The sequence below is a fragment of the Elephas maximus genome, chromosome 16 (assembly GCF_024166365.1).
Source record: "Elephas maximus indicus isolate mEleMax1 chromosome 16, mEleMax1 primary haplotype, whole genome shotgun sequence".
Lineage (NCBI taxonomy): Eukaryota > Metazoa > Chordata > Mammalia > Proboscidea > Elephantidae > Elephas > Elephas maximus.
In genome coordinates, this window is record NC_064834.1 from 45,477,963 (window position 1) to 45,502,531 (window position 24,569).

Consider the following 24,569-nt stretch of genomic DNA (forward strand, 5'->3'; position numbering starts at 1 on the left):
TGCTATTGATAAGAACCCTGCAGTAAATCATCTTTTAAAGGGAAGAATCCATTCACAGTGTGAGTGTTGCACTTATAATTCAGGCTTTTTACATTCAGAGTTCTACAGTTGGTGAAACTGGGTAACAGGTGTATGGGTATTCTTTGTACCAGTCTTGCAACTCTTCTGTAAGTTTAAGTTTATATCAAAATAAAAAGTTACCCAAAAAGCAGATTTTTTTTCTTACATGATATCTTTAGCCTATGCAGTATACTGGGTAAATAAAGTAGGCAGATCAGCTGGATGAAGTGGCCCTTCTCTTTGTTTCAGTCACTCATGAGCAGGGAAAAGAAGGTTCGAGTAAGGAAGGAAAATCTTTTAAAATAGGGTAGAAGTAGAGAAACTAACATGCTACATGCAAGATCGCAGGGCCCAGCCACAGGACAACATGGACCAGGATCAGCTAAGCTATTCTAAATAAGAAAGACAAGGCAAGAGAAGAAAACTCTAACGGTGTTAACCGGAAAAGAAAAACTGAGTCCTAATTCTAGAATGGGAAACAGTGGACAGATAGAGTTCCCTAGAGTCAGTGGAAGATGGTTTCCTGCAGACAGTAGCTAGCCCTGGGACTGGAAGGAAGACAGGGAATTTATCTGTTTAAATGCAAATGAAGGAGCCCTGGTGGCACAGTGGTTAAAGTACTTGCCTGCTAACTGAAAGGTCGGCGGTGAGAAAGATGTGGCAGTCTCCTTCCATAAAAATTACAACCTTGGAAACCCTATGGAGCAGTTCTACTCTGCCCTATAGGGTCGTTATGAGTCAGAAATGACTCAACAGTAATGGGTGGAAACGCAAATGATGAAGCCACTTTATCTGGCCTTTTTCCTCTTCTCGAACCTCCACCCTCTACTTCCCATGCCACGCTGGGGACCAACAACCTATGCCTACAAAGCAGTATAAATCTGTGCTCTTCCATTAATAGAGGTGACCTCCAGACATCAACACAAAATAATTTTCCATGAATGAATGTTATCAGGATTGAGGGTAAATTGGGTATTCATTACAATATTCTCTATACTTTCTCGCATACTTGAAATATTTCCCCAAAATACAAAGACAGAAACCAAAAAGACCTCGTTCACTGATTTGACTAAAAACCATGGTCAAAATTTTCCTCTTACTATTTTGTCAATGAACCAGTATAGAAAACAGGAAACGTTGTTTTTTTGTGAAACAGCAGGCTGACATTCTGACTGAGTGTACTGATGTTTTTATATTGAATAGATACAGACTTGGCAGGTACAAAATATAATCCTAGGCAAAATTGGCTTCTTTCCACTCTTAATATTTTTCTGACTCACATTTTCCGTTAATATTAAAGGCCCTTCCTTTTTTTCGTCTAAGAACTGCTTAAAACAGGAAAAAGAAAAGACAGATTGATACATTCAGACTTTCTTTCCAAATGTGTTTCTATAATTTTGAATATAGAAAGGAACACACATGATTTTTTTACAGATTATGATTGAGTAATTTGGGCCTCTTTTTTTTTTTTTTAAATGACTCTTCCTCAGAAACTCGGAACCTAGGAAGGTTTTTGCCCGTCAACTTGTGATTTCAGAGGACTAGTGGAAGAATATTCATCTCGGCTTTGTGCCCTTGTTAACTAGGCTGCAAAAATGAAGTGGTGTCTTTATATAATATGTTTTACTTCCTGTGACACAACCGTAGTTTGATTTTGAGAGAAATGAAAAGAGAGCCTGGAAAATAACCTCAACTTTAAATAACTTGTAATCCATCTTTTTGCTTATATTGCAAATCAAAGAATGACTCTTGGGGCAGAATGAAAAAATCAGCGGGCGGTTTTGCCCATTAAGGCCATGTCTTTGTTGTAGTGCTTGGAGCAGCAGCAGCTGGCACGGGCGGATCAAAGGAGGAATGCAGGGCTTCCAGAACTTCATGGTTTCAGACAGTAACATGAGTTTTGTTGAATTCGTTGAGCTGTTTAAATCATTCAGGTACGACGTGCTTTCTCCTTATTCTTTTTCAGCCCCACTTTGTTCTAACAATACTAAATGTGAGGTGTTTTCCGTTCTCTGTTCAGTGTAAGGAGCCGGAAGGACCTCAAGGATCTTTTTGATGTCTACGCGGTACCCTGCAGCCGATTGAGCTCCGAATCTGCCCCGCTCTACACCAACTTGACAATTGAGGAAAACACCGGTGGTCTTCAGCCTGACTTAGGTTTGTTGAACATTCTGAGGTTTCCCTTTGAGACCTCCCTGTCTAAAAATGAAGTTCAAAGGAGTCCCTGGGTGGCGCAAACAGTTCAGCGCTCGACTACCAACTGGAAGATTGACCATTTGAACCCACCCAGACACCCCTCGGGAGACAGGCCTGGCGATCTGCTTCGGAAAGGTCACAGTCTTGAAAGCCCTGTGGAACAGTTCTACTCTGCATACATGGGGTCGCCATGGGTTGGAATCAACTGCATAGCAACTAACAACAAAAACGACCTCAATCAATAAGACAGCTTCCTTCATACCAGCTGGCATAAAATTCAACCAACAAGGGAATAAACTAAAAATGAAGTTCAGAGCTCCAATCGCACAAACCTTCAGCCTCCCCCACATCTCCAAAACACTTAGAAAATTATTTCAGGGTGTCACCTGGTGTTGTTGAGGGTGGGATGCTATTGACATTTGAGGCAAAGAAATTCATCATTGGATGGGCCTGTCCATGTATTCCAAGGTATTTAGCCAGTTGTGCCCTTCAGTCATTGTGACAGCCAAAAGTCCTTTCTGGCCCACTTTGGTATGTCCACTAGGTGGGTGGTATGTCCCAGTTGAGAACCACCATGGTCTCTTTCCTGCCTATAAGCAGATTAGTGCTCAGTCCCAGAGAGGTACAAATGGGTACTCAGTCCCAGAAGATACCTGTCTGCCTTTTTGACAAGGAGATTCTTTAATGATCTCTGCAGAGCACTCCCATTTGAAAATCCAGGACATTTTTCCGATTGTGTAAACCAGATTGCCTAGTTCTTTTATCTCACTCACCATCACCACCACCATTACCATCTCAACCCATGCTTTTTTTTTTTTTTAACCACCCATGCGTTTTTATGCCTGTTATTTTTCTCTACTTGCTGGAAAATGTAAAAACAAAAACTGTTCTCTTTCATGCAGTTGCTTCTTAAGTATTTAAAAGTTTGTGTTGTCCATAAGCTAAGAATATTAACCATTATTAAACCTTAGCCAAAAATGTGAACAGCTATGAATTAGTCAAATGATTACACTTTTAAGGTACAGAAAAACAGTGATTTTAAGGGTATATCTTCAGTCTTTACAAACATAAAAATATAGAAGTAGTTATTCTCAAAAGCCAAATTTCACATTTGGCCTCAAGTCCTTAATTGATTCTACATCTAGTTCCCATCTAATATTGAAGCTCCTGGAATTTTAAGATCATGGACCTAGCTCTATCTTAGTTTCTTTTATTTATTGATTGATTCATTATTTATCCCTTCGGCTATATGAAGCCAGCAGTAAGCACTGAGTTTGATGGCTTTTTTAGTCAAGTTGGTGAAGAGTTTCTCTAGTTTAGTAATTCCACAACACCATAAGCTCCAAAGTGAACTTTGTGAACGATGCTGGCTATCTTGTCCATGTTCTGTGGGTGGTTCTGTTTCAGATTTGTTGACCAGAAATGTCTCGGATTTGGGGTTGTTCATTAAAAGTAAACAACAGCTTTCAGACAACCAGAGGCAGATATCTGATGCCATCGCAGCTGCAAGTATTGTGACAAATGGGACTGGGATTGAGAGCACGTCCCTGGGCATATTTGGAGTTGGCATACTCCAGCTCAATGACTTCCTAGTGAATTGCCAAGGAGAACACTGCACTTATGATGAAATCCTCAGCATCATTCAGGTTTGTACAGATGTTGTGTATGCACATATATGTAATGCCTCTTAGTGTTTTTAATAGTTTTCTGCGGAACGTAAACTCTGTCCATACTTCTTCCAAAAGCCTTCAAGCCTGGGACAGAAATGTTGTTGTTGTTGATAGGTACAATCAAATCAGTTCCAACTCATAGCAACCCTATGTACAACAGAACAAAACACTACCCAGTCCTGCGCCATCCTCACAATTGTTGCTATGTTTGAGCCCATTGTTGCAGCCATTGTGTCAGTCCATCTCATTGAGAGTCTTCCTCTTTTTTGCTGATCATCTTTTTATCAAGCATGATGTCCTTCTCCAGGGACTGGTCCCTCCTGATAACACGTCCAAAGTACGCAAGCCGAAGTCTCACCATCCTCACTTCTGAGGAGCATTCTGGCTGTACTTCTTCCAAGACAGATTTGTTCATTCTTCTGGCAGTCCATGGTATATTCAGTATTCTTCTTCAACATCATAATTCAAATGCATCAATTCTTCTTCAGTCTTTCTTATTCATTGTGTAGCTTTCGCATACCTCTGAGGTGACTGAAAATACCATGGCTTGAGTCAGGTGCGCATTAGTCCTCAAAGTGACATATTTGCTTTTTAACACTTTAAAGAGGTCTTTTGCAGAAAATTTGCCCAATGCAATACGTCACTTGATTTCTTGACTGCTGCTTCCATGGGTGTTGATGGTGGATCCAAGTAAAATGAAATCCTTGACAATGTCAACATTTTCTCCATTTATCATGATGTTGCTTACTGGTACAGTTGTGAGGATTTTTGTTTTCTTTATGTTGAGGTGTAATTCTTACTGAAGGCTGTAGTGTTTGATGTTCATCAGTAAGTGCTTCAAGTTCTCTTCACTTTCAGCAAGGAAGATTGTGTCATCTGCATAACACAGGCTGTTAATCAGTTTTCCTCCAATCCTGATGCCTGGTTCTTCATATAGTCCAGTTTTTGGGATTATTTGCTTAGCATATAGATTGAATAAGTGTGGTAAAAGGAGACACAACCCTGACGCACACCTTTCCTGACTTTAAACTATGCAGTATCCCCTTGTTCTTTTTGAACAACTGCCTCTTTGTCTGCGTACAGGTTCCTCATGAGCACAATTAAGTATTCTGGAATCCCCATTCTTTGTAATATTATCCATAATTTGTTATGATCCACACAGTCGAATGTCTTTGCATACTCAATAAAACACAGGTAAACATCTTTCTGGTATTCTCTGCTTTCAGCCAAGATCCATCTGACATCAGCAATGATATCCCTTATTCCACATCCTCTTCTGAATCTGGCTTCACTTGTTGGCAGTTTCCTGTCAAGGTACTGCTGCAACTGTTTTTTAATTATCTTCAGCAAAATTTTACTTAAGTGTAATATTAATAGTATTGTTCAATAATTTCTGCCCTTTCTGTGGAATGGGCACAAGTATGGATCTCTTCCAGTCAGTTGGCCAGGTAGCTGTCTTCTAAATTTCTTGGCATAGATGAGTGAGTGCTTCCAGTGCTGCATCCATTTGTTGAAAGATCTCAGTTGGTATTCAGTCAATTCTTGGAGCCTTGTTTTTCACCAATACCTTCAGTGCAGTTTGAACTGCTTCCCTCAGTACTGCTGGTTCTTGATAGGCTACCTCTTGAAATGGTTGAACATTGACCAGTGCGTTTTGGTATGGTGACTCTGTGTATTCCTTCCATCTTCTTTCAGTGCTTCCTGCGTCATTCAATATTTTGCCCATAGAATCCTCCACTATTGCACCTACAGGCTTGAATTATTTCTTCAGTTCTTTCACCTTGAGAAATGCAAAGGATGTTCTTACCTTTTGGTTTTCTAACTCCAGGTCTTTGCACGTTTCATTATAATGCTTTGTCTTCTCAAGCGACCTTTTGAAATCTTCTGTCCTGCCCTTTTGCTTCACCATTTCTTCCATTTGCTTTAGCTTTCCATTCAAGAGCAAGTTTGAGAGTATCTTCTGACATCCATTTTGGTCTTTTCTTTCTCATCTTTTTAATGACCTTCTCTTTCCTCATGTATGATGTCATCCTATAACTCGTCTGGTCTTTGGACATGAGTGTTCAATGTGTCAAATCTGTTCTTGAGATGGTCTCGAAATTCAGGTGGAATATAGTCAAGGTCATACTTTGGCTCTCATGGACTTGTTTTACAGGTTTTTTTTGTTTCTTTTTTTTAATATCAAGAATATAAGTGTTCTTATTTAACGTATAATTACCATAGGTCCTAGGGCTTCTCTGACTCAGCATCTTTGATAAGGAATCAGTACAGGATTCCTTCATATTGTTCCAGCACAAGCAACAAAATAAGTCTAGGTTTTTGGCTTCATATGTCAGCTAATTGGGAATCAGCAGATGAGCTGTCCAAAATTGGCTTTGATCATTGATAATGCTAAAAACGTGAGGTTATCATCATATTATCCACTGTTTGTTATATTATTATTGAGCACAGACACTGTACCAAGTGCTGTATGTAAATTATCTCATTTCACCACCCACCAATCTATGACATATTTGCTGTTATTTTCCCTATTTTCTGCTGAGTGAACTGATACAGTTTGTTTTCCTGTAAATCAGCCTTATTCTTTTCTCTGCACCTCTTTTTTTCTCTCTAATAAGTATGGTTAGTATAAAAGAGTCACATATAATAATTTTTTATTAAAAACTACAGTTTACCACTGCATTGCTAAATTAGTTCAAATATTTGGTTTAGATGTTTCCTGATGAAAACAGAACAGTTTAAAAAATGATGTGGTGGTTTTTTTCCGCTCTTAGTTTCCTTTACCCAAATAACTCTTTTTTTTTTTTTTTGTATCTTTTGCAGAAATTTGAGCCTAATGTTAGTATGTGTCACCAGGGCCTAATGTCATTTGAGGGATTCGCAAGGTAATTTTTGAAATATCTTTTGCCTGTCATTTAAGGGTATTCATTTTCCCATGCAGTCTTAAGAAAATGTGTTTCATCTAGGTTCCTGATGGATAAAGATAATTTTGCCTCAAAAAATGATGAGTCACAGGAGAATGTTAAAGAATTGCAGCTACCCCTCTCCTACTACTACATTGAATCTTCACACAATACCTACCTCACAGGCCATCAGCTCAAAGGAGAGTCCTCAGTAGAACTCTACAGCCAGGTACTGAGAATTCCACTTGGAATATTGTTCTCATTAACCTTTATTATTTTCATAACCTCCATGGCCACAAAAACCAGACCCCAGCTTCCTTGGAAGAGCTTGTGGAGTAAAACTACTGTTTGAAATGTGAGGAAACATAACGTGTGGGAAAGCAGCCTATGTGTACAGTTGTTTTCTTTTTTTTGTTTGTTTTTTCCGGCTATCTATACTTAACCTTTATTCTAGGCGCACACACACACACACAAGTATTTGTTTGAGAATCATAGCCTTTAGATCCCAGTCTGACCTACCCTGACTAAAATTAGATTTTCCCATGGGAAAATTATCTAATCATTTCATAAATGCTAAATAAATCAATATATCGTAGTGGGAAAGCATAGTAGAAAATACAATTTTCTATGGAGTTATTCCCGAAGATTTTGTTTGTTTTGCTTTGCAGTTTGTTAGACAATCCGTCCATCCCTATGGTAACCAACTTAGAAAAAAATCTGCCCAGACTGTAGGCACTGTCTCTACACAGGGGAGATTCATGGGAATGCTCTTTAAAACTCAGTAAGCTCTCTAGAATAGAAAAATGTCTTTTTGACCTACACATCCAACTTTTAGTGATGTAATTGTCTCTCTGTGTCTATTGCCTGTGACTTCCTCGTCTGTGCTGCCTCTGTTCTTAACTCCTACAGGAGGAGTTAAGTGGGAACGAGCTAGGCTCGGCTGAGGAGATGTGTATGTGAGTGTGTGTGAGTGTGTCAGTCTGTATCTGAGGATTATAATTATACTGTTTATACAAACCCAGCAGCAATGACTCCTTTTCCAGATTAGTCCAGATATTCCTTAAAGCATAGGGCAAATTTCTATCCTGAAGCATAGAAAATATATTTTAGACCCTGTATTCTAAGGTACCTTCATTTTTAAATGAAAATGTTACCTTAGAATAGTGGTTTCAAAATGGGAGTCTCTCAGGAGACCTCAGCGACTAAGCTTGAGATGAACAAGCAGCAGACAAGGAACGGTCCCATACTCAGCCCCACTGCAGCCCAAGTACTACTTTTGTATGTGCTCTACCTACTGGCCTTCCATTTGGACAGAGAATTCCAAGGCTAAAAGAGTTTAAAATGTATTTTTCTAGGGAAAAAAATGTATATATGTAAACATACATACACAAAATCCATTTTTCTAGGGAAAAGAAATGTATCTATGTAAACATACATACACACATATTTGTATATATATCATTATACATATATGTATATTAACATATGTGTCTGTTTCTCCCAGGAAAATAAGCCAGGACCAATGTTCTAGATTTAATTCTCACTTCACTTTTCTATTTAACTTCCAGCGTTTTTTTAATCCTTAACACCGTACCCCAAGTAGAGATTGCCACAGCTGAAAAAGGAAAAGAAACTACAAGTAGACTCTCAGACATGTTTAAACCTAGCATGAAGATCCCTTTTACTTCATTTCTTACCACTCTCCCTTGGCTCCCCTACTTCTCTGTGTAGAAGGAGCCCTGGTGGCTCAATGGTTAAGAGCTTGGCTGCTAACTGAAAGGCTGGCAGTTCAAACCAACCAGCGGCCCCACAGGAGAAAAAACCTGGTGATCTGCTCTCGTAAAGATTACAGCCTAGGAAACCCTATAGGGCACTTCCACTGTGTCCTGTAGTGTCGCTTTGAGTCAGAATCAACTCAACGGCACACAGCAACAATTCTGTGGGACAGATAGGAGGTGAGAGTGAGCCATGTTCTTCTCACCTGGAGATTCCTGCCCTGACTTTCCTCCTCTAGCAATATATGGAGGTCTTAGGGTCATGCAGACTTTGGTAAAGACCTTTAGTCCATCACACTGAGAAGCCATCCAATCTGTCACCAGTTGGTGAACATTCTTTCCAGGCAGGCAGCCTAACCACAGAGATGAAGCAGCCCCATATTCTGGCTGCCATATCCCACAGCAACTTTCAGCCAAGGCAATACCACTGAGATACTTTAGCTGCTGAAAGAAGCTGATAGCCTTGGGATTCTAGGCCACAGGCTCTGGCTATGTAACGTGAAGAAGCTACCAGTTATCTCCAACAAAATAAGAGGCATTCCGCCAGCTGAGTTTTGTTGCAGCAACTCCAGTGACTACTAGCCTCTAGTATTGGATTTCTGTCACACGGAAATAGTCATGATGTATCTGCCTTTTGGTTTGGGTTACTCTTCCATTATGTGGCAGTCTTTTAAAGTAGTCTGCAGTTTGAGTTATACAGAGGAAGAAGTTACTCCAAGCAAATGTTATAGAGCTGCAGCTCAAGGACATGTGTCAGGAACTCTGCTTCCAGCTCTAGATCCAGGATAGCAAATAGGTATCATCTCATCTGGTTTATTGGTGGTGTTTCCTGGAACACTTTATTGAAGAAGGTATGAGAGAACAGACAAAGCTTAGGGAGCAAGTGTGCTGTGATTGGTTATTGATGCCTTCCATGGGTATGGACAGGGAAATTTATGGATTGTTTGCCATCTCTGCTGTAGATGCTGTTCTGGGATTAGACACAAGAAGTCCTTGATGACTCCTTGCTTCTACCCTTCTTACATGCTACATGTCCATAGCAAAGGTTTTAGATGATAGCACAATTTGGATCTAAATGGGGAGATTTTATCCTGATTGGCTTAATATAAATGTTTGGTCAGTTGATTAAGGAATCAGTGGCCTCATATTTTCTGGACTGTGGCATCAGCACTTTTGCCTCCACTGACGTCTGCCCAGATAGAGCACTGCTGCCCTTGTCTGGCTCTCTAATTTCAGGGTGTGCCATGTATGGGTCCCCTGAGGGACCGAAGTTGTTGGGAAAATGGTCATATGTTTTTGCTATCAAATGTTACCTTCCAACAATATTCAATTCTGGTAAGTACTCTTTCCACCTTAATCTGCCCTCTCCCTTCCTTCCTTACCTCAGGTTAATTCTGGCCTTTGACCAAAGTACAATATTTATTTTAAATCTCATGTACTTTTACTTTAGTTCTGAATGTGAACACTGACTGATATGCAGAAGAACGTGCTGGGTTTAGTCTGAGGCTATATCTCTGGGTGTTCATCTGGGTGGACTCATTCATTGATCACACAGGTTCTTCTGCAAGGCTGTAGGAGCGTGGAGTTGGACTGCTGGGATGGAGATGATGGGATGCCAATCATTTATCATGGGCATACACTGACAACCAAGATCCCCTTCAAGGTAATGCTTCATACCCATTGCCGTCGAGTCAATTCTAACTCATAGTGACCCTATAGGACAGAGTAGAACTGCACCATAGAGTTTCCAAGGAGCGCCTGGTGGATTCAAATTGCCAACATATTGGTTAGCAGTCATAGCACTTAACCACTACGCCACCAGGGTTTCCAATGCTTCATAGCTTTCTTTAAATTATATCACAAAAAGGCATTGCCTTTATTCATCATTTAAATTAGTGTCTCTACCAAATTATACTTTAGGTCTAGGGTTCTTATCCTGGGTCTGGAAGCTTCACGAAATTGTTAGCAGTATTGTATGGAATGTGTACATGTTCATTTTACTGGGAGTTGTTCTAGAACTTTCATCAGATTCTAAAATTTGACCAAAGCTTAGCACCTATTACCTTAAATTAGTCATTGAATAATAATATTGTTGCAGTTTTTACATCATAAAATGATATATAAAAGTCAGGGGCTCTTGTGATAGGAATTAAAGGCCAAGTGTCCTGCTGACGAAGGCCAGCATCGTGTGTTAAGATATGACTAAATATTTAACATTATAGGGTAATGAGAATTGGTTCCACTAGTCACCCAGGATATTGGTTTCATTGGATTATTGTTTCAGGTTTTGGTAACTTATTAGTTCATGTGTGCAATTACTGTCCTCATTCAGAGGGCCCTGGGCTATTTTTTCTCTAAAGCATGGCTGGGCTCGGAAGGAATATTATTATTTCCATCTTATATGGTGGCTAAAGTGCATATTCTCATTAACTCATTTTCCTATTCATCCCTCTTAAAACTCTTATACTCTTAATTATATTGGGAGGAGATGAAGTTGCTAACTATACATACACATACGCATAAATATATGTGACATACGTCTTATTGTCCAAAATAGATTGCAAAGTCCTTGAAAGCAGGACAGTATCTTATGCCTTATTATGTTTGCTGCTTATTTAAAACAATGTCTTTTACCTAGAACATATTCAACATATATATAGCTTTGTTAAATTCACTGTACTAATAGATGTTTTGGAGCCCTGGTGGCAAAGTGGTTAAGACCTCGGCTGCTAACCAAAGGTCCGCAGTTGGAATCCACCAACTGCTCCTTGGAAACCCTATGGGGCAGCTCTACTCTGTCATAGGGTCGCTATGAGTCGGAATCAACTTGACAGCAGCAGGTTTGGTTTTTTGGTTTTAATAGTTATTTATTGTAGTATGTGAGCAAACTCAACATCAGCAGTTTACATAAAGTCTTTATAAAAAATGGCCTTATGCTTTTGTTTGATTTGTAAATGCAGCACAATGCTTTTATACATTTAAAAAATAAAAGCCACCTTTGGCTGGAGTCTGCTGTATATAACTATTTAGATGCTTTCTGCAGCTCTAAGTACCTTGCCTTCTGACCGCCCTGGATGGATGTCTGGGCTCTAATGAGCTGTTTTGGCCCTCACAGGAAGTGGTCGAAGCCATCAATCGCAGCGCCTTCGTCAACTCTGACCTGCCAATCATCATATCGATTGAGAACCACTGTTCATTGCCTCAGCAACGGAAAATGGCAGAAATCTTCAAGGTGAGCTCTCAGCTAGTAGGTAAGCTGGTATCTTGGCCCTTTCCTTGTGACTGTCATTGAGTTTTACATGGGGCCACCGTGAACCACATCACAGCTGGACCTTGGCCATGAAGCGCATAAGGTTCTGGGACCCTCAGACTTAAGGACTGGGCTGCCCTGGAAGCTCGGGCTCTTTTTTGAGTGCCCCTTCTTCTCAGCTGGAGTGATATAAGCATGTGGTCCCCAGATCCTTTCCAGAAAGCCTTAGAAGGTAGGATAGACCCACTCTCCAAGAATAGTCTAACAACTCCAGCACACAAGTCAGGGATATGAAAAGCTGAAATATCTCAGGGAAAATAAGTTAAATCCTTTTGTGACCACACTACAGATGTCCAGATATGGGGATCCAAGTTGGCAAGGAACAGGGGGTGGCCAGAACATTTGCTATGTTAACAGTCAGCTCTTTCTTATGTAAGAGAACTATAATGCAGAGATTTCGGGTCAGCTATTTCATTATACTTCTTCTTCCTCCAGCAGTAGAGGCATTTGCAGGAATATGGTCCTCAGTGGAAGGGAGTGAGGGGCACTGAGAGAGAAAAATGTCCCCAAATACTAATGCAGCAAAACGAATTAGCGTTTCATACTGCCTTTCCTTTGTTATTGTTTAGAATAATGATCTCTAAACTTTTCTGATTGTATACCCCACCAGTGAAGTATTTCAGCATGTATTCCTATGGTGTATTGGTTGACTTATGTACAAACAATACACAAGCCCTACTCGTAAGTATATTTTATGCATTACTTAAAATGTGCAGAAAATAGAAAGTAAAAGAGAATGACATAGAAAAGATGAAATAAAGAATATTTTTAAAATATAGTAATTATAAATTTAAAAGACTTTGTCCTCTCATTAAAAATAATAGAAGTAAATTTATTGTTTATTTTTATCTAACCTTTGAATAAAAAAAAAAATAGGTTGCATTATTTTTCAAATTGTTGTCTTAAGCTTTGTGATCAGTGACTTGGAAGCCTGGTGTGATTGTTAAGGTTGTGTGTCAGCTCGACTGGGCCATGATTCTCAGTGGTTTGGCACTTATGATGTAGTTTGGCAGCCGTATGATAATGTGATCACCTCCATGATAAGATCTGCTGTGAGATCAGATGAAAGGGAGTTTCCTTGGGGATGTGGCCTACATAGAATATAAGTGGACTTTCTGGCAAGGTTCGTGGGCCTTTGCTTGCCCTGGATCCTGCAGCTGGCTCCTGTTTATCTGACCTCTGGTTCTTGGGACTTGAGCTAGCAGCTTACCTGCGGTCTTACTTGCCAATCTTGGGATTCTTCCGTCTTTGCAGCCTGCGAGCAAGAGCCCTGCTGTCTGACCTGCCAATCTTGGGTTCACCAGCCTCTCTGGCTATGTGAATCAGGAGAAGCCTCCAGCCTAACCCACGGACTGAGGTCATTCCAGCCTGTACAAGCACATGAGCCATTTCTTGATATAAATCTCTGTCTGTGTATATTTATATGCTTTCCTGGTTTTGCTTCTCTAGAGAACCCAGCCTAAGACAGCTGGTTTTAAGTTTAGTTTTTTTTTTACTATTTGGTTTCAGTGGCTACAGTAGCTGAAAAAGACACCTGCTAAAGACACACGGATCCAGATAGAAAAAGGGTGCCATGAGCTATACTTGCCAAGTGATGATTCTCATTTCTCAATTCCATCCATTGAAGATGCAAAGGTTTTTGTTGAAATTTGGCTAGAAAATATGTGTTTCCTGATGTCTATCAGTTCTTCTAGAAACTTATCGAAAGGGTATTGCCTCTTATATCTTTCACAAATGAAACTCTGCTACAACCCTTCATTTGGAAGATTTTTAACTATTAGAAAATCTTCCAAGTTTCTTGAGTGTACACATGAGAGGTTCCTACAATGAAATCACGCAACGCTAGAAATATTTCCAGACATCTGCTTTTAAAATACTTATTTTCAAAACACAGATTTTGCCTAACAGTAATTACTTTCTTACCCACTGTTAAAACATCACCTTTACCATATACCATCCAATTAAATGTGATTTTATTACCTATATTATTTTTTTATATTATCTAATAATAACAAACTATTGCCACCCACTTGTCAATACAGGAAAAGTCAGACCTTTTGGACTCTTTTTTTTTTTTTTTTAAGAAAAATGCATAACTTAGAAATACCCCTTTAACTTCTTTGTCTTGGTATGAAGTGTGAACTTCTATGTGGCATAAAAAATTATCATGGTCACTCTTCATCTCATTTTAAAGTATTTTGAAGGAAAAAAAATTTATGAAATTAATCATAGTGGTGACATCCGTTGTCACCCCAACTGCAATCATCACAATAGGCTGATAGCAAAGGAAGGTGTGAGGGACCCATTGCCACTTTCCCCAAGTCATGAGTCTCTTCCTTGTCCCTAAGAAAACATTCAGAAAAGCACATGACGTGTGTCTAACATACATACTGAGTCAGGGTGCCATTTTGAATCTGAATATTAAACATTAATCAGCTTCAATTTTTGTTCTTTTTTAATTAAAAAATAACTAGAAATAGAAATTGCCATAATTTCTTCCCTCATGCCAATGGATCATCCTAACATGCCACCCCCCCCCCCCCAGGGGGCTACACATTTCTCTTTGGAGACTAACACTCAGAAAATCTTTGAGAGGATATTGCAGTTGTACTAACTGGGGGTAAATTCTCCCTGTATTCTTTCATCTCTGTTCCCATTCCCTACATCCTCCAAAATTTTTATTCTTTTGACTTCTTACCCACATCAAGAACAGACCGTATACTACAAACCACAGCCTCTGTGAGCTTCTGTTTTCTTCCTTAGTATATCAGACCCCAGAGCATTTTCCTAAATAAAGAGGAGAGCTGGGAGAGTGGCCCAGACCCTCCTCCTGTCCTTCTAACCAGCCCCTTCCTGCCAGGCAGAATCAATGGAAGGAAAAATCAGCTTCTTTCCTAGTTCCTCTTCCTAGGATGTTTAAAACAATTCAACAGGGCCAAAATATCTATTTGTATAATTCAAGGGTAGGTAGAAGTCACTGATTGTGTATCTTTCCTTTATTCTTTTTAGACTGTGTTTGGAGAAAAGCTGGTGGCTAAATTCTTATTTGAGAGTGATTTCTCAGATGATCCAATGCTTCCCTCAGCTGACCAACTAAGGAGGAAAGTCCTCCTCAAAAACAAGAAGCTAAAAGCCCACCAGACACCAGTGGATATTTTAAAGCAAAAGGTACTCTTCTCTTGTCAAAGAGGTTGTGTGTGTTTTTGTGCCCAAAACAAAGAAATTAATTTCGTGCTAACCTTTCAAATGACCTGCTGGGTAACCAGTTTCTAAAGATTGAGTTTCCTTGAATAATATATTTGATTTTTGACTTCCATTTCAGAAACCAATGAATACTTTTATCTTGCTCCTCTAAAGTTTTACTTTGTGGAATTGATTTCCCACGGAATGTACGTCTGTTATTTAATTTGCTGTGAGCCGAGCAATGTATGGCTCTTGTCTCCGGAACTGGGCTTTGGAGCTGTCAAGTCCCACAGTGGCTGCTATAGTACCTGTTATGGAGAGCCCCAAGGAGCCCTAGTTAACGCTCAGCTGCTAACTAAAAGCAGGGTGGTTCAAACCCACCCTGCATCTTCGTGGGAGAAAGACCTGGCAATCTGCTCCTGTAAAGATCACAGCCTAGAATATCCTATGGGCAGTTCTACTCTGTCACATGGGGTCGTTATGAGTTGAAAATCAACTTGTCGTCACACAACAACTGGGAGAGCCCTCTTTAGGGAAAGGGGCTATGCCCTCTGGGGTCTGGAGCGGAACCCCAGTAGCAGCAGCCCTGTGACCGCAGCGTTGACGTGGGCAGTGTGCGACCCCAAGGCACTCCCACATCTGCCTCACCCACGGATTTCTGCACCACAAGCACCACAAACCCACCAGTGTAGGGAGTTCAGCCCAGGTGTCCATGGAAAATTTCAGGTCCATGACCACTGAGTCCATATGCCGGACTGAACCTAGTTACTCCACAAAATGACAGCTTCTAAAACTGTTTGTCCTGTAGGAGGGCACTTAGCCATCCCTACAAAGTCACTTTTGGATCAAGAATGAGGATACCTCGGCACCATGCAAGGGTAGAACAGCACAGCTCAAAGAGCAGGACCAACTCAGAGCTAAAACTAGGTCAAGCCTATAGCTTTTCATTTCTCTGTGCGATCACCTCCAAGACTCCAATCCTGCTTTAGTGGTTTCCAGAGAGTGAAAAATTTAGCAGAAGGATTCCATGTGGCCAACAAATTTAAAACCTTTGTCCTAAGTCATTTATTAAAAATGTCAAGTTAAATGTCCACTTAGACCCAGTTGAGTAGTCAATTTGGAACAGTCCTAAAATCTTGTAAAAGCTGCAATTTGTAGAAATCACAGGCAGGGCTTGAGTTTAATGATATGCAGCATGATCTTGGAAAAAGAACATTACCGTACTTTTAGGCAAATAACGCGCACCTTCTATGTTTGTTTACCAACTGCTCCCTCCTCCTGCAAGGTACTTTGTACATAAAAAAAAAAAAAAATTTTTTTTTTTTGTACATACGCTATGCTAATTTTTTTAAAGCAACAGGAAAAAAAATTGGCAGAGCAGCACTTATGAAAATACCTCATGGAGGGGAGCTGTTGGCAAACAAACCTAGAAGGCACATGTTATTTGTGTAAAAATACAGTAGATGGTGAGCAAAGATATCAGGTTCTAGCCACTGGCTCTTTCACAAATCAGCCTGTGACCATGGACCAGTGAATCTTGCTGGGCCTCCATTTCTTCATCTGTAAAATGAGAATATTAAGATAACTACCATACTTTTATGCAAATAACACAAGCCTTCTATGTTTCTTTTCTAACCATGCCCTCTCCCGCCAAGGTATTTTCGTAAGTGCCGCTATGCCAATTTTTTTTTAATGTTGCTATAAAAAAAATTAGCATAGTACACTTACGAAAATACCTGGGGAGGGGGGGAGTAGAGCACAGTTAGCCAACAAACATAGAAGGCCATTGTTATTTGCATAAAAATACGTTATTCTAAAATGACCATTCAACCCCCAAGTTGAATTGTGGGACCCCTATCACACTTACAGACAACTCTGTAAACATTTTGTTATCCCACTTCTCAGGCTCCATTTCCAGTGTTTCTTGCCGTTCTAGAACATTACTGTTTCTCTGAGGGGCCCCTTGGAACATCTCATCATCTGCTGTTCTAACAAGGACCACGGATTTTTCAGATTGTCCCATACACCCACAGAGGGATTCTGGGTGGCCCACAGTCGAGGCTGATTTAGGTGCTTGTGTGGAGTCGCTAAAGGGTGCAAACGGTTAACGAACTCAGCTGTTAACAGAAAGGTTGGAGGTTCTAGCCCACCAAGGCCTGGCAGTCTACTTTTGAAAACTGAGCCATTGAAAACCCTATGGAGCACAGTTCTACTCTGAAACACATGGGGTTGCTATGAGTCAGAATCAACTTCACAGCAAGTAGTTAAATCACCTACTAGCCTTGGTAGTTCAGAGAAAACCTAGATTGTTTCAGCTGCTTCCTCCATGTTATTTTCTTTATCCAGGAACTACTGTCCATCTTCACTGCCCAGCAGATATAGCTGCCCCATACACTATTAATTGTGTATACCCCTATGGCCTTAAAGGCATTCAAGATGTATTTGAATGTTCTTGAAGCTGTTGCCTTTCCCATTCTTATCACAGTCATTTTTAGTGACTGGTGGTTACTACTGAATAGATCATATTGTCATAGAAGTCTTCTTTACATTGGGCCCAAATCATCCTTCTTGTTACTCTATTCATTGGTCTTACTTCTTCCTTCTGCAGCTGCATGGACTAATTTCATACCTAGAAACCTATCGTGTGTCTCTGACCAGCTTTTCTCATCTCCAAGCTAAACATGCTTATTTTGTTAATAGTTTTTCATAGGACGTGGCTGCTAAGATTCTTCAGTTTCCATTAAGAATATTTTTAGATTTTCTTAAATTTGTGGATATTCTTGAATTTGTCGGTCTTAAAGTGTCATCTCCAAAACTAAGCTCAGTGCTCCCAATATGGTCTGACAGTACAAGAACAGTGAAACCATAACCTCCTTTAATTTGAACTTATACCTTAGTTAATGCAACCCAAGACTACTCTTGCTTTTTAAAATCTTTATTGTATAGTGGGCTCACATTGAGATTATGGAAAACAAAGAGTTCAATTATTTTCACATGAACTGATCTCTCCATTTTGGTGTGTTTACAATTCATTTTCACCTTTCATGTGCAGAGCCTCGCATTTATCTTGGTTAAATTTGCTCTTCTTGGCTTTGGGATGTTATTGCAGCCTACAAGATTCATTGTGAATTTTGTTTGTGTCATCCAGTGTGTCTGTTAGCAGTTTTTTAAACTGTTCGTCATCTTTATTATAAGTTGCCCTTGAGCCAGCCAGCCAAGTGGAGAGCTTTGCGGTCCTTCTTAAAGAACCTCCCTCCAGGTTAGGTGATTATCAGTCCAGCCTGGTGCTCTCTCTCGTGCAGCCCACATTCCTCCAGAGTCGTCTTCAACAGCTTAATTTGCGAAACAGGAAACTGAAGCCTGGCCGTTCATGTGACTTGGTGAAGGCCACTCAGCTCACAGTGTCAGAGCTAGGATTTGGATTCAGGTCTTCAGGAAACACCATTTCAAAGGCCGTACAGAAGACAGAATACACTGATAAAAATCACCTAGGGCACTTTTAAAACATGGAGCCTTAGGCCCAAACCTGATCTATTAAATCAGAATTTCCAGAAGAAGGCCTGGAAATCTGTTTATTTTTAAAAATCCTTCTTATTTCATCCTGGAAGTTCAAGAAACACCACTTATCTGTTATTTCCCCCACAGTGTGTTACCCTTATCCAAAAAGGCTAACAAGATTACTATATGGGAGACTTGCTAACTCTTGGCAATCACCTCTTTCTTTTCTGAGTTCTCACAAATCAACTAATTAATGATACGTTCTGAAATTTTATCAGGTAGCAACTTGACACTGTGCACAGTAAAATATCCATAATTTACCTTATCCTCATTTTTGGAAAATGGGATGATGTAATCCCATTTCCAGTTTTCTAAGACCCTTTCCAAACCTGCATGATTTCCCAGAGGGGACCAGTAAGGACTCCACGGTCGTATCTGCAAGACCTTTCAGTTCTGTGACAGGCTGTGGGTCTAGACCTGGCATTCCTGACCTCAGTTGAGGCTAGGTGAATGCCTAGAAGTCCAGTGTGCTCAGACCCAACCCCTAATTTAGAAGACTTGGGTCATTCCCTTACAAAGGACTCACCCTCAGAGTACAGACTGACTCAGAGTGGGATTTTTGAACGCTACAATCTTGTGCTGAGGCTCTTCCTGAGGCTCCTACCTGCATCCCATCAGAATTCCCCAGGATTCTCACCAAGGCCACCTGAACTCCAACCCAAGAGATTCAAGTAGTTCATACTATATGGCTAGAGGCTGGGGAACAGAGAAGCGTAAGGGCATGACTCCTTCACGGACATGTCTGAGCCAGTCTTATCAGACCCCCGACCTATATCTGGATTGCTTTTATTCAAAGGCTGGGTCTTGTTTTACTGCCCCAGAATAAGTAAGATATTGGCAAACGTTTTGTAGTCATCCTCAGAAAACAAGTGTGTCAGCGTTTGGCTGTCTGTTTGCCTGTCTCTGCCATGCTCGCCTGCTGAAAGGGACTTCCTGCACTTGAGGGAGCATTTGAGCATCTAAGAGGCCTTGGCACTTGCTTTCTGACAGTGCTAGCCTGTACGGCTCTGAGTGGCATCGTTCCTATTACATAGTTCCCACACTTTTCTGCCAGAGTTGTGTCTACCAGGCTGTTTGAATCATCCTTCCCAGCACTTGGCTCAAGCTTGAATGCTTACTGAGTCAAACAGACTTGCTTTTGTGGCTCACTTGTGCCTAGACCAGATTTCCCAAAGTTTTGAAGCATGCTCATTCTATGAGACACTCTGAAAAAAGAAGAAAAAAAAAAATTCCCTGGTTAAATAAGCGTGGGAAATGCTGCCCTGGAGGTCTTCTTTAAAGAACCGTGATGTCCTTTAGTATATTAAATGAAGACCATGTTAAACCATGTAGTAGGAACGGGTTTCAGTTTGTTTATGTTGCAGTTTCCATATTTCATTGTGTTTTATTGTTATTGTAATTGTTATACAATGCAAATATTTATCCTCTGGAGAGTTAGTGTTTCAAAAAATCCACTTTGAGAAATTCCAACCTAGACAGCAGTTACTTGGAGTAGACTACATTGTAAAATATTTTGTGTAGCTAGAGACATAGACAAAATTGTATCTTTCTTATGGATATATTTTGATTTTAAAGGCAATATAACTACATTTCATAAAACTTAGGGAACAGAGAATTTTTTTAAATTGTTCTTTAGATGAAAGTTTACAGAATAAACTAGCTTCTCATTAAACAATTAGTACACATATTATTTTGTGAAATTGGTTACCAACCCCACAACATGTCAACACTCTCCACTTCTTGACCTTGGGTTCCCTAGGACCAGCTTTCCTGTCCCCTTCTACCTCCCAGTCCCTACCCTGGGCTGGTGTGCCCCTGAGAATTATTTCTAAACATACATAATTCCAAGGCCAAACACAGCCTGAATTACAGGGGTTCTTAACCTTAGGTCCCCAGGTGAAATTCAGGGGTCCATGAAAAAATACTTCATCTTCGTTTGAACTAACCTCTAGCTGAAATTTAGCATTTCCTCCAATTATAAATGTAGGCAATAAGCCACAGTCCTGTTGTCAGTACCTGTGTTTTTGTCACCAACAGAAATCACGGATTTTGCATATCACAAGACAGTTGTTGCTTGTGTCTCCAAGAATTATTTATGCTCATGACTGTTTCAAGAAAGTGACTAGACTTACCATAAACATTTTTTACTGTTAGTAAAGAAAATGTATATTTCTGTGTCACTAATTTGCTCTTTTAATATCTGATAACTATATTCAACATTATTTGTTTTCTTTGTATTGTCTGCATTGAAAACATTCTGAGAAGGTATTCTGTCTCACCAAACTACCAAAGGGGTCAATGACACTTAAAAAAAAAGGTGAAGAACCCCTATTCTATTAACATTTAATACCTAGTCTTTTTAAGCATGTTACTATGTATATAACAAATGGTACAGAACTGTATATCTATTTACATGTACATTTGCATATTTACATGTATATAGAGCATATATGTACGTATGTAAATACACGTGATTCTGTATCCTCTGTTCAATGAATGTATATATCACAAGCATTTTTTTCATGTCTCCTTCTCTCAAGTGTCTATACCATAGTTTACTGACTCTGCTCCTCTATTGTTGGGCTTTGAGGTTGTTTCTTGTTTTTAATTCACGCAGGTAGCTTTTCCTATATTTTGGATTATTTCTTTGTGCTAGGTTCCCAGAGTAGATAAATTACATCTTCAGACCTCTGTTGACTTGGGTCTTATGATATCACCTCCCAGTAATTCCAGTAGAACACAAAGGCACATGACCTCCCTGGCAGCGCATGTCCAGTTTCCCAAAGTTTCTAAGTCTCTTTAGTTCATCTGATTTATAGTTCAGATAAAGCCTGTTGAAAAAACTTTATTTAAACCAACAACAATTCTTTTGGTTTCTTTGTCCGTGGGGATTCTAACATTTTCTCAAGGTCAGAGGCCTTTAGATGTTATTTTAAGAAGGGGAAAAAAATGGTTTCCAAGCAGAGACTTTTGCAAAATTGATGGGCTGATTCATTTCTTCAGTCATTTGGGATTGATGCTGGTTCCCCAAAGCACCCAAGGTTTCTGGTGGAGGCTTGCCCCTGGGATCCTGAGTGGCAGGGCCCTGCACACAGCTTCACCGTGATTGTTTCTAAAATCTCCAGAATTCCTCCTGTAGGAATGTTGACATTGGCCCGAGTGTTGACATTGCATTTCAAATGAATCTAGATTTTTTTCCCTTCTCACAAATGAGTCAAAATAGGATAAATCGCTCTTAATGACTATGGTAAGCATTAGATGGTAGTTTCGAAGGCTATAAATGAAAGGTTAGCAGATTTAGTCTCTGCAGCCTTAATTATTGCTATCTTTCAGGCTCATCAGTTAGCGTCCATGCAAGCTCAGGCTTATAATGGTGGGAATGCCAATCCTCCACCTGCTAATAATGAGGAAGAGGAGGACGAAGAGGATGAATATGACTATGACTATGAGTCCCTCTCTGATGGTAAGAGAAACAGAATACCGCTGTGGGAAGGGAAATGCCTGAATGGTTTTCTGTTTTTTTTCTTTTTTTCATAAATAAGTCTGGAGTTGCATAGACCAACAATACAGATTGCTGTAATACTGTCCAGAAGTTTCTGAATCCAGTCACATACTGAGGACCAAGCAAGGAAAGGGATTCTGATATCCACTGCACCCACCACTCAAGGAAAGAAGGGGAGGGTGTGGGAAGTAACACGGGAGTCATTCCTAAGATGAGTTTCTAAAGGACGAGGTGGAATTACAGCAGAGAGACCCTATTTTCACCCATTCTGTTTCTTTCTGGTGTGGTGGATTCTCTTCAGAGGAATCTAGAGTGTGGCTGAATCTTTTCTCTCCCCTGTGCCACCTGCAGGGGGCAGTGTCACGTTTCTGTACTTCCTCTTAACCCTTTGCAGTGGAGTTGATTCTGACCCAATGCGACCTACTTTTCCCCTTTCACAACTTTCACTGTGGCTTTCTAGGAGGATGGGAAAGAAAGAAGTTTCATTTCCCTCCCCACCCTGGTTCTCACATTAATAGGCCAACAAGATTTCCCTCTGGCTGGAACCACCAATGAGATAAAACATGGGTGATGGCTAATGGCACAGTTCAAAGAAGTCACATGAATGATATTAAGTACAGATTACAAGTGAAGGGTTCTTCTCACATGAGAATTAGGTTTCAAGTGTGTTTCATTTGCAGTACAGTGGTTAAGCTTTGGGCTGCTAACCAAAAGTCAGCAGTTCCAATCTACCAGCTGCTCCTTGGAAACCCTGTGGGGTACTTCTCTGTCCTACAGGGTGGCTATGAGCCAGAATCCCCTCGAAGGCAACATGTTTGGGGTTTTTTTGGTTAGTGTCATTTGCTGGAAACTGCACCAAAGTGTTTCTCAGATACTGTTGCTGACAGTAGTCTTCCATTTTGGCAGCTTCTGAAAGACAGCAATGTAATAATGAGAAAATGCCAAGGTTCCTATGTACATAACTATTATGTATGTAGAAGGTATTGTTTCTATGTAGAAGCATTGTTTGGCTAATATGCAGATATGCCCAGGCCACCATTAAGACAGCCAAGCCACTCTACTCCAGATATCTCTTCTCACATTCCACAGCTGTCTTAGTCACATTTCAGTTCCAGGAGCTTCTGTCATGGCTAGCAGTCATAGTCTTTGGGGAAGTCCCTGTCTTCCCCCAAAATACAATCCCAGACTATGTCCATTTAATATTTGTCCTTAGTTTTTTAATAGTTGTTTGCTGCATGCCATCAACTATAAGTCAGTTTACTTCACCTGAAATCCCGTCAAATAATTTGAGAGGCATGTTCTCTCATGGAGGAGCCCTGGTAGCACTGTGGTTAAGCGTTCAGCTGCTCTCCCAAAGGTTGTGGTTCAAACACCCCCGCATCTCCGGAAGAGAAAGATGTGGCAGTCTGCTTCCATAAAGATTACAGCCTTAGAAACCCGGTGGGGCAGTTCTACACTGTTCTATAGGGTCACAATGAGTCGAAATCAACTGGACAGCAATGGGTATTCTCTAATGGAGGGGTGGAAAGAGGGAGAAAATTAAAAAGAGTCAAGATCATTCTTTGCAGTATATACCTGAAAAGTGGGAAAGTAAACATTTTTATATTGACTTATTCTTTCCCATGGATTTCTACTACAGTCGTGCCATGAACTAAAAGCTAGTTTACCTCACCTGAGACTCCATCAAAGAATTTGAGAAGCGTATTCTCTAATGGGGGATCCCTGGCGGTGCAGTGGTTAAGCGCTTGGTTGCTAACGGAAGTAATTTGAGGTTGCCCCACAGAGTAACAAAATTTTTCAGAAAGAAAATGAAACCACACTTAAGAAACCAACCAATCCAAATGTCATTTACCCCTGAAAGAAGTTAGTCCCAACCCACTGACATGGAGTAGATACGGACTCATTGCGACCCTGTAGGACTGAGTAAAACTTTCCCATAGGGTTTCCAAGGCTGTAATGTTTATGGAAACAGATGGACACATCTTTCTCCTGTGGAAAGCCGCTGGTGGGTTCAAACCACCTACTGCATTCAGTTAGCAGCCAAGCGCTTAACCACTGTGCCGCCAGGGCTCCTTGAAGTTAAGCCACTGGAAAAATAAACTCACTTTATATTATAAATCACTCTTAGGCTTTCTCTGTATATTTGAAAGCAGGAAAGAAGGCTTTATTATTATCGATATAAGTGTTTTTGATTTGAAAATAAAATGAACAGGTAGTGAAAGGATCTATCTAATTTATTTTCAGTTGGGCGAATAAAATTTAGCTCCTGAATTTCTAAGATTTGCATGTTTTAAATCCACATGTGTACGCGTGGACAAGGGGTTGTTAAGTGGAAGAAAGCAGGCCACCAGGCTTTACTGTGATGGCCTGCGAGACCTTGGGCAGTGTCCTTCCGCCACTGTAGGCCTCAGG

At 40.3% G+C, this 24,569-nt stretch overlaps 1 protein-coding gene across 4 annotated transcripts in view; it reads left to right on the top strand.

Annotated features, from left to right (window-relative positions):
- Window positions 1-24,569, top strand: part of PLCE1 (phospholipase C epsilon 1) — a 351,870-nt gene that overhangs the window by 273,020 nt on the left and 54,281 nt on the right. For all 4 annotated transcript variants that reach the window (XM_049855298.1, XM_049855297.1, XM_049855300.1 and 1 more), the window contains 9 exons: window positions 1,872-1,994; window positions 2,081-2,217; window positions 3,664-3,902; window positions 6,750-6,811; window positions 6,893-7,058; window positions 10,160-10,267; window positions 11,720-11,836; window positions 14,924-15,082; window positions 21,989-22,118. In XM_049855298.1, coding sequence (XP_049711255.1) covers window positions 1,872-1,994; window positions 2,081-2,217; window positions 3,664-3,902; window positions 6,750-6,811; window positions 6,893-7,058; window positions 10,160-10,267; window positions 11,720-11,836; window positions 14,924-15,082; window positions 21,989-22,118 — 1,241 coding nt within the window. The remainder of the gene's footprint in view (window positions 1-1,871; window positions 1,995-2,080; window positions 2,218-3,663; window positions 3,903-6,749; window positions 6,812-6,892; window positions 7,059-10,159; window positions 10,268-11,719; window positions 11,837-14,923; window positions 15,083-21,988; window positions 22,119-24,569) is intronic.